The sequence below is a fragment of the Limanda limanda genome, chromosome 18 (assembly GCF_963576545.1).
Source record: "Limanda limanda chromosome 18, fLimLim1.1, whole genome shotgun sequence".
NCBI lineage: Eukaryota > Metazoa > Chordata > Actinopteri > Pleuronectiformes > Pleuronectidae > Limanda > Limanda limanda.
In genome coordinates, this window is record NC_083653.1 from 22018952 (window position 1) to 22032264 (window position 13313).

The following is a 13313-nucleotide window of genomic DNA, read 5'->3' on the forward strand; positions in this document are numbered from 1 at the left end:
TTGACATGTGAAAGTGGTGGAGAGCTTCTTTTAAAATACATTGTTCGTTATAGTCACCAGAGTTTGAACAAAGTCAAAAATTCTGAATTTTTCTCTCAACATAAAGTCATAAAAATACTTTTCCAAATGAAGATTTGGTTGTCAGGTGAACACATTCCTTACGCAGGCCACACATTGTGCATTTTTATTCACCTTGTAAATTTCCTGCACAGCAAGGACCTGTAATCACAGACACTCACACTGAACCTAAACACGGCACCTCCTGTTTGGTTTTGTACATTAATAATAAGTTTGTTCACATAAACACCCTCCACAATGCTGACAAGGAATATATTTATTTTTAAACAAGAAATATATGAGCTGCCGAATGCTGGGAGATGCAGACAATAGGAAGCAAGGTGCAGCCCCATCAAAAATCGTCTAGACTGAAATTACTAAAGAAAATACCACTACTAGGGTTACGACAACATTTAAGTTGTTTCGCATGCAGGCTTAGATTCTGGTTCACCTGTGTAACTCTATTTATTTTGTGCTTCAGCGTGTGTGTTTCGGGGTCACTCCCACTTAGGTTTGGAACTTCTTGAGACTCTCCCGGCACGACGTCAACAAATCATTTGTTTTGGTGCTATTGGGAGAGACATCTAGTCTCATGAATAGTCACGTAAAAATCATCTATATAACCTTTAACATTAACATGGTTGAAAGTGCCTTGTCTCAACATTTCCCTCTCTCTCAGGCCAGCCTCCTTGACATCAATGTGATGAGAAGTGTTTTTCCCTCTGACCTAAAAGAGACTGCTTGTATGAGTCATCCAGAGACCAAGCTATGTGTAAGGCTATAAAAAAAAGTGTCTTCCTCCAAGACCAGTGTGCTATTCATTGGAAGGGTGTCATCTTCAGAGAAAGCACTGTGAGGGGGAAACTTCCAGCAGAGCGATAAGTTTAGTTGTGTTTGGTGTGCCGAGCAGCCGAGTGCTTTTCTTTCAGCTCATTCTTCTTGCAGACGGCTTGTTTCATCTTATTCATTTAACTTATTTTTGTTGATTGTTTTCGTAAATGGTTTGTATTTATATAATGCTTTTCTAGTCTTGATGACCACTCAAAGCTCTTTACAGTACAGTTTTACATTCACTTATTCACACACACATTCATACAGTGCATCTATTAGCAGCACTTTGTTATTCTATGAGGGGCAATTCGGGATTCAGCATCTTGCCCAAGGAGACTTCGACATGCAGATGGGTCAGACTGGGGATAGAACTGCCGACCTTCAGGTTGGAGGACGACCGCTCTACCCCAGCCACAGCCGCCCAGTCATTGATGCAATCATCCACTATCACATTCAATGAAGAATTTATGATCTAAATGCTTCTTTGTACATCCATAACCTGGGGTCTTATATAAATCCTCTGAGGTTTTTATCTTAGCACACAGACATTCTGTTTTTATTTCATGTGTTTGAATTCTTCTAACCACTTGTCTTTCAGTGTTGTTGCTCAAATCATGTTTCTTCTAAACCAACCGAATGTTTTTTTGTTCTTGTCGTTCTCGCTCAGATTATAGAGAATGGGCTGTGTCCAATGCAAGGATAAGGAAGCAACCAAACTTACAGACAACAGAGATACCAACATCTCCCAAGGACCCGGCTACCGCTATGGGGCCGACCCCACACCGCAGCACTACCCCAGTTCCGGGTTCAACGCCATCCCCAACTATAACAACTTCCACGCCCCAGTTGGACAGGGGATGACCGTCTTCGGAGGGGTCAGCACCTCCTCACACACTGGAACCCTGAGGACCCGCGTTGGGACGGGTAAGGGACATGATGATGTGATGCGCAAAGATATCAGAACGGAATTGATCAGAAGTGTGTGAGAAAACCACTAGCAGTAAAAATCGTATTCCTGCTTGCACATTTTGCTCAAACTTATATTATCAGAACTGCTCAGTCAGTGCACAGAGGTTTATTTTCTTTCAGCGGAATTGAAGACAACACATACTCACTTACACTTTCAGATGCTTGAATGAATGTGAAAGTAACAAAAAGCTATTGAACAGGATATACAGTACATGTTTATCGTAAAAAACATGTTTCAGTTGAACAGATTTGCTGTTGGGGTTAGCACAGTTACTAAAGAAGTAAAAGCACATCCAAGGTCTGACACTGATCTGTTTCCAGGTCACAATGCCCTCAGACTTAGAATAGGTAGCCTTCTAACTACAGTACCTATGTCCTATAGTTGCTCACTGGGGATTTTATCTTATGGGTTCAACCTCGGGTCCCCCCAACTTTCCCAACTGGAAATATGTACAGAGAGGTTAATGTTGAAGCGCCCTAGCTAATTTAACATGAAGGAGCAGTAAGTCCTCTCAAAGGTCCTACTGTTCATGTTCCTCATCGTGACTCCATAGGTGACATTCAGGCACATTTAACAGCTGGACCATTTGTGTTTATTGGCACCAAACAGCAAGTGAACCAACTGTACAGATGTTAGCTGTAGGCTTGCTGCCAACAACATAGTGGTGTGTGTGTATGTGAGGGTGCCTGGGTGTTTGTGTTCACTCCCCGACTGATCTCAGAACTCATTAGGCTCCACTTCTCTCTGTTTCCTTCAGTCTCCTTCCTTTGTCCTTGTGTCTTTATAGATTCATTGAAGCAGGTTCATTTAGCCTCAGCATACACCCTAATGTTTACGTTGAAGCACTTTCAACGTGCAAGTTGCTTGAATGTACACAACAAGGCGGGACACATCACATTGCAAAGTATGGTGTCGGTTTATGATAGCTACATAAACCAAACAGCAGAAAAGTGCCACTTTTTTATTTACTGGTGCTCCATGTTCCTGTAATCTTCATTCCAAGATGGTGGGATATTATTTGGGTGTCGTAGAGTTCTGGGAGCTCCAGAGCAAACAGTGTTAACTTTTCTAGCTGACCCTTTATCAAAGGTTGTTCTCAGGTTATGTCACGAACAGCTGTGATCACATTAGTTGCACACTGAAAGGTCAATGCCAAATAATGTCAGAGTTGAAACTGATTGAACTTTGAGCAACAAACACAGTGAGGTGTAAAATCTGAACAGAGTGCTACACAGAGTGCAAGGTAATGCTGCCAAGTTCAGGGCCTCGCAATGTTGATTGAGTGGATCGGTCAATCAATCAATCAATTTTATTTGTATAGCCCATTTTTACAAATCACAATTTGTCTCATATGGCTTTAACAATGTGTGACATCCTTTGCCCTTAACCCTCAACAAGACTAAGGAAAAAATACAAAAAAACAAACTTTAACATGGTAAAAGTTAGACCAGTCTGTACTGCCGAGGAATAAAAACAAAATCCTGTTTTTAGCTATAGAAGTGAAGTAGAACACTATTCTAGCACTTTTCTTGTCTTTATGACAACTTGGGGGTTCGGTATCTTGGCCTAGGACACTTAGGCATTCAGTATGGGGGAGACAGGGATCAAACTGCCGACCCTCTGGTTAGTGGATGACGCGCTCTAACCTCTGAGGCACAGCTACCCCAAACAAATCAGTGGATACAAAATTGGCCAAGCCTTTCCTGTCACAACTGAGCAATCACAGGCGCAAGTGTGGACAAAAACTGAGACAGATGTAATTTTCCGAATAACAAGTACAAGTAATATTATTAATTTGAAGGATCCTTGTTTAGTCTTAACTGTATGAAAAAAGAGAGAAAATATATGCCACACAAACTGAAGTGGGAGAGTCATTTCTGTCATCTCCATCTCCACACAGTTAGTGTTCTGTTCCAGCTGCCTGCATATGATACACGCACACCTCTGAATGCAAAAGCACAAACATTGCTTCTGATGTGAAGACTTCCCATTGGATCCAAAATACTAACAATCATCCCAGCCACTGCTACAGCTCCACTATCGACCCCACCCTGGCCCTGTCAGGAACGTCCGGCGGGCATTAGTGCAGGGCTTTGTGCAGTCGGCCCATTGTGTATGTAGGGAATATTCCTACTCAGGATATCCTTTATGTTTGACTGAGCCCGGGCTGCTGTGCAGAGGAACTCAGCTTTTCCACTCAACTTGGCAGGAGTCCTCTGCCTCAAAGTATGGATTATTTTCTGCGCTGTATAATCCAAATCCACACTGTGGCAGTGAAGGAGAGAGGTTTAGCTTTTTAATTTTCTCCCAGTGGGAACATTTGGACATAAGCTGCCCTTCCCTCCCAACCTCTGTTCGAACACAGCTGCCCAGCTTGTTTCCGTTACAGCTACAATCACCCCACCACACTCACACTGCAGCTGGCAGAAAGACAGTGTATTGATTATCAGTTGATCTTTTGCTGATGATTTTCTCACCCAAATGGAAAGTTACAGCTACTCCTTTGATATAATATAACTAACTGAGTAGGACCCTGGTAGACAATTGTGACGAGCAAGAACAAACCGGTTTATACCTTGCTCCCACCTTTGCCGACCTAATGGAACGTCCTAACAGCGCATGCTGAGATGCATTCAAGGACTTGTTACTGTTGTGAAGGTTATAAAAGCAAAGTGTTTCAATCAGATTAACATCCTCCCCCTCTCTTGTTTGTAAACACATGAATAGCAGCAGGTCCTCTCTATCTGCGGTCCTATCAGCAAGAGCCTCACATATCACCCAGAAAGCCTCAGCCTGGTGAGAGTGTCTGAAGCGAAATGACTTGAATAAATGCTATAAAGAGAGTTTAAGTGGACTTTGGACAAGTGCCCATTTAACTTCCATCTGTCAAACACTCAGAGGCATGTAACAGCTGAGAAACACTTTTTGTCTTATTTCAACATGCTCCTGTTATGAGGCAAACTGAATCAAGCTATTGCTAAGATAATGGGCTAGATGGCACTACAAATGTTTTCAAGGATAATTTTTTTTTATTACAATTTGAGTCTTAATTGATAGCTTTGAATATATTTCCTAACAGTATTACAAATAAAGATGAGCTATCACACTATTAGACACCATGGAAACAAACCCACAGATACATTAATCAAAAGTAAAATGTTTCATCTAAACTGTCCATAAGTAACATCAATCCCAGTTTACAAATCTGGTTCAACTTGAACCTTCCAGACACACATCTGTTCACCTCTTTCTTCTTATATCAAATACTTTATGTGTAATGTTTTTTATAAATCAATGAAAAAAACTGTCCTTTAATCTCAAAACAAAACAATACACTGGAGTGTTCGCAAACCTATCAATGACAGGTCAATTTGTATTTATTTTATAAAAACTTTTTAACATTGGCTTAGTTCCTTGTTGTTTTATCCCTAAAGTTTCAACTGTGTACTGTCCAGCGGCAGCAGCAGGTAACACGTCTTATATTAATGTGTCAGGCAGGGTTGGGTCCAGAACGGATGTACAGATAATTGCAGCAAAGGGCTCAGTTCTGGTGCTGAGCTTTGCAGGTTTGCAAAATTGAAAAAGTTGCAGGAGTCTGGACAGAATGTGAAAAATATCATCCTATTCTGCAGGGTTAAACGTTTCAGTTACATTTCTTGTTTTTTTTCCGCTGCATACAGAACATGATAGGCATATGGGATTGTTTCTGTCTTACTGCAGAGAACGTTCAGTCTAGAGAACCTGGAAACATTAGTTTGCCAATAGCATGAAGACTTAAGGTGTATTTAGCACTTATAATAACAATAATCCTATAGTTTCCTTTTAACTAGAATATACACGTTTGTCTGAATTGTAAATAGACTTGAGCTTTAAGGAACTCACATGAAAACCTGGAAAAACACTTTTTGCAAACAAATTCTATATTTTGGGCCACTGCGATGCTTCTGCAGAGCTGTCAGTGAGATAATAATGGAATGGCTGAAAAGGTTTTTCAGGTCACTGGTCTTTATCTAGAGAGGTGTAGATTCCCTGTCCAATTGCAGTCAAACTGGAGTAAGAAAGTCCAAATCCCAGAGTCTGTCCCTGGACAGTTCAGTGTCAGAAGCACTTTCCCTGGCTGCTCTTGTTCACATTACTGTCAGTTTGTGCAACTCAGGTGTTTGAAACAGGCAAATGTTTGGCAGTGTTGTTTCTATCTAAAATACTATAGGGTTTTAACTGATGCTCTTTTTTAGAGAAAGACCTCAGTGTCCTATTCACTCATCAAGGTTTGACAGTAAAATCATCCCAGTCCTCAGACCTTTATTTAACCCTAACCCCAATTAAAAGTAAGTAGAAACTGTCCGTCTATTCACAATGTAAATTTACATTGTACCTTAATTTACTCCGAGCATAATTGAACAGATTACACAAATTCAGTTTGACCCCCGAGATCACAGCACCATTCTCAAAGGTTATTCTGCCGTCATCAAAGCTGAAGTAAAACAGTAGGTGGAGGTTAATATATAATAAAAATAAAACAAGACAAAGGGGATTTAACATGATTGGAATTAGTTCGTTTATACCCCATGTCACCTGACCATGTCTAAAGACAAAAGTGTTGATAACTGTTAATACCACACTTGAAAAGCCCACTGTGCTACATCCATCCTCTTTCCTCATTTATCTTTCTCAAAGTGTCTTGCATTTAGCATGTGAGAACGAAACACACTTCAGTACAGATGGAGCTGATGGCAGTGTGATACGTTTTCAGCAGATTATGGTGCTTGATGATAAGTCACAGGTTGTCAAAGTTATTACAGTTCTGCACCATGGCAGTTGTTGAGATATTTCATTTTGAACATAGGGATCAACAAAACTGCACCAATTCACCAAGTGCTTAAAGATGTCCACTGACTAACAGAAGCTTGATAGCACTGGCTCAAAAGCAAGGGACAGAAATTATAATGATTTAACGTCTGCGAATCATGAATAGCTATTAATAAAAAGTTATTATAAATAATTCTAGAGTCTAGATATTTCTGTCGGGATCAAAGTGGTAAAATGACCAAAACATTCATGATCCTCTTCTGACCAAATGTAACCTACAGCAAGCCCAAGTACATTACAGTAAATGTTGGGAGATAAGTGCTTCTCTGTTATAAACCGTTAAATTTGATGACCTCCATATTAAATTCAACACAACAGACTTGCAATTAATCCAGAGATTGGTCCTTATGTGTTCAGTGTGCAGGAGCTTTCATCAGTCCAGCATGTGATTCTGAATTCTGAACTTCATTTTCTCATCTCGCTAATCTGCCGAGTGATGACCCTGAGTTTTTATTGCTCCTGCAGGAGTCACCCTCTTTGTGGCACTTTACGACTACGAGGCGCGGACAGAAGATGACCTCACCTTCAGGAAAGGAGAACGGTTCCAGATTATCAACAGCACGTAAGTAGCTGCAGCTGCTTATCACACTGTCTGCACTCGGGTGGAATGCCCCTTTTATCACTGTCTTACAGGGAATAGCGCAAGCTGCTAGAAGGGGAACAGGCAGTGCTTCACAATTTCAGCAGTGAAAGTAGCAGCTCCTCCATGGAAATTAAGTGTTTTGGTTTCATAATCTGGAGCAAGTTGGAGCCCAAAATAAATTAGCTTTACCTCACGTTGTTGAACGATACAGCTACCTACCAGTCAGCCTCCAAAAGTGAATCATTTTACTTATAAAAAAAGGCTTAAATCCACTCAATAGCTTCAGAAAGTCTGGATTGGCAGGAGCTTTTTATAAGGTACAACATTAAAGGCTGCAAGGCAAATCAAATGAGGTAAAAGTGGTGGCTTGAACATGTAATATGACAATCAGCATTAAGAAGTTTATGTGAGATTTCCAAAGGGTGGAGCAGCTTCTCTCCAGCCAGCAGTGATGAGTGTGGTGTTCTGCTGATTTTGGACAGGAAGTGACCTATTACACAAACTGTGATGTTGGCCAGTCTTTCTTCCAAATAAAACACACACACACAGACACACACACACACACACACACACACAATCTAGGTTTGTGTGGAAAGAGAAGTGACACCATGGGAATGGTATTTGTATCAGATAACACAGTATGACTTTATGACTTTGGTGGTGGTGCTTTTTATAATGATAGTAGTAGGACTGGATACTGGCACTCATCAAACTCGTTTTTAGAACTGTTCCAAAACTGTTCCAGGTGTTCATTCATTTCTGCACTCGCCTGAGTTGTCTAATCTGTCTCAGTGAAGAGGTTTCCTGGAAACCACTATGGTTTTAAATACGATGAAAGAAGAGAAAGTGAGTCAGCATTGCATTTCTAATGAATTCATTCTAATATAGTCATTGCTAGCATAAGGCAGTCAAGCTAACAATTCAACATATATGAAGTGTATGGTTTCCTAAAGCAAATTATGGATAATTGACTATTTATTTGGATTTGAATAAATAAAGTAAATGATTTTATTTTCAGAGAAATTATTATTTTCTTTATAGTTTCTACCAGAGAAGAGAAGTTATTTCCCAGAAAGTTCATATGAAATCAGTAGGGAACTGCAGACCTTCATGTTTTGGGGAGTCATCGTCTCACTGTTACTAAGATCCAGGCTACAATACTGCTTCAGCGGGGGAGCCTGTTTGTAGCTGCTCAAATCCAGGGCAAAGGGCAAACATTCCCAGACGTCTCCAGTGGAAATCACACCTTAGGCCTAGTAGTGATGCATTGTTTGCTAATATTAGTCAAATTAATGATGGTTAGTTAATGTTCATGGCATGTACTGTCAGCTACCCTTTGCAGAATTGTAACAACTCAACTGTACACGGCTGCCTTATCGCTTCAGTGTGGGGCCCCCGCCAGGTCAGTCTTCCTCCTCCCCACATCCAGTGAGCATCCTGTCCAAGCCGGCGTCTTGCACATTTCACTGCACACCTGGGTCCCTGCTGGGCCTCTGCCAGAGCAGGAAGAAGACACTATCATAGCTGCAGAGACCGCCTCCACCTCCTCTCCTCTCCTCAGCAGGAGCCAGACAGAGCAGCATCTTCAACCCTTCTCTCCTCCTCCCTCTCACTCCTCTCCACCTCACTCTATCTGCCCATGCCTTGCCGCCACAGCAAGACTAACCCTTACTGTCTTCTCCCCAGCCAGACTGACCCCTACTGGACAAAGGCGGAAAGACTCCTTAAATCCCCATCTGCTCCAGCATGTCAGAGTTGGCAGGAAGTGAGTGACAGATGCCAAAACAGGCAGGGCTCATGTGATGTAGGATGGGCAGAGATCACGGTACTGGCTCAGCTGACACATGGCAATGTTGTCCCTTTTTGTTTTGGGATGACATCCACCAGGAAACAGGCCCCCTGCCCTGAATGTTTACAAGGTTCTGCATTCTGCCCGGGCTGTTTATGAAACACTGTGAGCGTGTTATTATGTAGCTTCTCCAGAAATAGTCAAAAAATAGCTTCGGTTTTGACTGACCGCTGCAAGTCTGCACTGTAGGTAAATGTAAATAGCATTGTTGTGATTCAGCTGCAGGCTATGAATACACACAGTGTGTTATAGTGAATGGTGCTGTACATTGCACCTCCCCTCTGTCAACACAGTCGTGTGTTTAATTATTCTCTCATCAGCAGTCACCACGTGGAGAGGTTCTGAATCCTTTTCCAGACAGGAGGGAGGCTCTTTGTTTACTCTTGTTGTCCTCTGTCTTCTTGTGGTGGAGGAGAGTTGCTTTAATGGGGTTTGTTTTCTGGAGACAAGAGGCAGCGGGACAGACTGAGGCCTACTCCGCCCTGTCTGTTTATGTCTCTCTGTCTTCATGCAAACACACATACCGGGCACATCTCATACCACACATCCCCTGAGTCAGACATACTTTTTCTCCCTCAGAAGACAGATTGTTGAATCCCTCCCTCCCCTCCTGATGGATCCTCTGCGAACAAAAGGGAAGCAGGCCTGTTTCTGCCTGGGATTTCGTCCCCAGGCGATCCCCTATCATGGCTTCACCCAGCATAAATGAAGGACCTTACAATGCTTCTCTCCTCCCCCCGTCCTCCACTGCGTTCACTCTCTCTCTCATAAACACAAACACACGCCGACAGACAATCCCTCCTGGTGTGTAAGGGATGTGATAGAAGCAAGCACTGGGTGGACGAGTGTTTGAGAGGGACCACTGTCAAAGCTCGGGGATGGGGGAAGGAGAATGAACATGTGGGATTGTGCATTCATGTGTAAGAATTGGTAATGACGGACAGTAAAGCACCATTGCTATCTGTCTCTAAGGGCAGCTGGATACTGAAGTGTGGAGGAATGAAGAATGAAGGGAGAGGGTGGAGATGTACAGAGTCTTTGCAGAAGTGAAAGTAAACCGAAGTGGATGTCAGTAACAACATAGAAACCGCCATCACTTAGTTTGACTACTGTCTTCTTTGCTTTAATGACCTTAAAGTTTATTTATTTGTTATTTTCTTTTTCTATCTGTCAACAGAACCTAAAGTAGTAATAGATGTTGGCTGAACATGTCCCCCTCTCAGTACCTTCAGTTTCTCACAAGCACATTGATCAGGTCACGAATATATAAAAAAAAAAAAAAAAACAGCTCAGTAATTTTCTAAAACACTGTCTTTTTAGCAAATGTCCCTCAAAGAGCAAGAAATGTCACATTTATTTGGGACTGTTTTCATCAGCTAATTGAGGTGTATGTGCTTTTATGTGTATTTTCAAAATGTGTTTGAAAAAGGGCTGGTAAAAACCAGTCTATGGTAAAAACAGGAATTTGTTTAACAATCAAAGTTAAACGGGGAACATGCAATAAAAACAAACTTAGCAAATGCATAATGATTTGATTATTGGCATTAGTGATCAATTGACCTTTTGGTTGTTAATAATTTTATATACTAGAAAATAGAAAAAATGACAATGGAAAACGGCTCAGACTTTGCTTTAATTGTAACACATGTTAAGTCTGATCTAATGTTTGTTCTAATAATAGTGAAGCCTGCAGGAATGAAGCCAAATATTGCCACAGACATAACTCTGCATTTTTAAATAAAGTAATTGTTTTGTGTGGTTTTAAAATTCAGAGTTACTAAAGGGCTGTGGAGTTTTCTTAATCTTAATGCCTAACACATCGATGCTTTACAGTTAAAATGGTTATTAGTAGAGAAAAACTAATGGGGAGGAATCATGGAGGAACATCACCGTACCAAGATACCTGTGCTGAAAATATCTCTAGGTGGCATCATTCCCTTTTGAAATTGAGCAGTTGATAGGAGCACAGTAAACATCAGACAGGAGATAACAGAATTCACCTAAAGTTAGCTAATAGTGTTGAGTGAAGCTACCAGAGTAATTTAGTCTTTTCATTTTGAAAATCTGACAAATATTAGATGTAATGTAATGGTTTAATATGACTTACCATCCAGGTACTTTAAAGTAATGTGCCCAAATAAAGAGCTTTAATGCCTTTTAAGTGAAAACATATATTAGGGGAAGTATGATACAATTTTAGGCTTCAGACACAGGCAATATTAAAGTTTAGAAAGAAAGTGAAATGTGGGAAGATGAGCAGCTGAGAGGCTGGACGGATGAAAGAGTCAAAGGCTCATAGAGAAAGACACAAATGGTTCTGTGCGCGTCCAGGCTGAGAGGTCTTTAAGGAGCCTCGCCTCCCTCCTCCTCTGCCCTCTTTTTCACTTTCAACAGTTTCAAAGCAGCTAAACTTCAAAGTTCAGCCACAAGCAATTGACTGCAGACACTGAAAAACACTGTGAAGTTCAATGTGTCTTTACAAAATAGTTTAGGATTTTAGTGAAATACTTTTACTTGCTTTCTTCCAGCACAGACAGATCCATCCATGTCTGTGTAAGTTGCAGTTCACAAACACATAATATATAACATGACATGGAATTTCTACCACTTGATATATTTACATTTTAAAATAATACGTAAAATTTATTCCTGTATCCTATTATTCTGACTTGAGATGATAGTATACTTCAAATCTATTTTGTATTTCCTTTCGCTACAACAACTCAGATGCAATCATATTATGTGTGAACCTTAGAGATGCTTGTTGAACAATTGTCATTCAGGAAAATGAAAAAAAACATCTTTTAGGAATTTAAATTCTCTGGAATGATTTCAAATGTTTCGTGGTTTTAGTCACTCTGGGAAAATCATATAGGTCGGATAACTAAAGATCACAAACTTCATCATGGTTTATGTTGAATGTATGTTTATTGGTTGTTCTATGTGTTGCCATATCGATCTAATGATGTTTTTTAAGAAGGCAGCTGGTAACTTAAGGTTTATTGCCGCAGCTCTGTCATAATTATGTGAAATGTTCACTTTCCCAAAATATTGAAATACTCTTAGGCAGCTCCCATTTCTTTGTGTAAGCAGATTTTAGTATGGGTGGCTCCAGAACTCAACTAATCCCAGACTACCTTTCTGCTGTGTTACACCCACTACTAACTCCTGGATGTCATCCACATGGACAGAAATGAGCAGGTCAAACTAAAGCTGCTCTTTTGTGTGTTCAGTGGCACACAGCGACTGTCGCACACACAGTATGAAGTAAAGTGTATTAACTTGTGTCTATTGTGCCCCTACCCACTCCCTCTCTTTCAGCGAAGGGGACTGGTGGGACGCTCGCTCTCTCACCTCTGGTGGCAGCGGCTTCATTCCCAGTAATTATGTGGCTCCAGTGGACTCGATCCAGGCTGAGGAGTAAGTTGTGTGTTTGTGTGTGTGCGTTTGTGTATGTGTATCAATGATCCTGAATCACGGTACACAACGGCAAATGTGCAGAATTCTTCTCTCCCTGTAGAGCAGTTTCTTCTGGCCTGATAAAATGACATTTATGTGAGGCTATATTAGTTTGAAATGTCAGCCAGACTGTGGCTGGGAGGTAAATGTATCTTGGGTGGTTTTACTTTCGAAAAATCTTCACAACACATCATTCCTTCAGATCATGAGGATGGCACATATAGGATCTCCCAGAGTTGACTAAGAAGGAGCCAGAAAATCCTGTGCACTGCTGATGGGTTGTACTTTCCATTTAAGTAAAAGTGCCTGCAGTTCATCATGGTCTTGTAAATCTATTGTTAGAGTTGACATGTTGTGTCTTCTAATTGCAGCTGGTACTTTGGTAAACTGGGCCGTAAAGATGCAGAGAGGCAGCTGCTGTCCACAGGCAACCCAAGAGGCACCTATCTCATTCGGGAGAGTGAAACCACAAAGGGTAAAACCACAAACACAATCTCGCACCATTAACCTTTGGGACTCTGTCACTGTGTGGTGTGTGGTTAATGCAATGATACCTGGGGAAAAAACAGCTCACATCAGCCTCAGTGAATACAGGAGGAACCTGTGGAATTGTACTTATCGCTAAGTTTCTTGCATGGGTTTTTTCTTAAAGTAAGAACATAATGCTCAGTCATATCCATAGTCCTTAGTCCTCT

At 41.1% G+C, this 13313-nt stretch overlaps 1 protein-coding gene across 4 annotated transcripts in view; it reads left to right on the top strand.

Moving 5' to 3' along the window:
• Window positions 1-13313, top strand: part of fynb (FYN proto-oncogene, Src family tyrosine kinase b) — a 65887-nt gene that overhangs the window by 37474 nt on the left and 15100 nt on the right. For all 4 annotated transcript variants that reach the window (XM_061091634.1, XM_061091631.1, XM_061091633.1 and 1 more), the window contains 4 exons: window positions 1556-1812; window positions 7193-7289; window positions 12481-12579; window positions 12990-13093. In XM_061091634.1, coding sequence (XP_060947617.1) covers window positions 1566-1812; window positions 7193-7289; window positions 12481-12579; window positions 12990-13093 — 547 coding nt within the window. In that variant the 5' untranslated portion in view covers window positions 1556-1565. The remainder of the gene's footprint in view (window positions 1-1555; window positions 1813-7192; window positions 7290-12480; window positions 12580-12989; window positions 13094-13313) is intronic.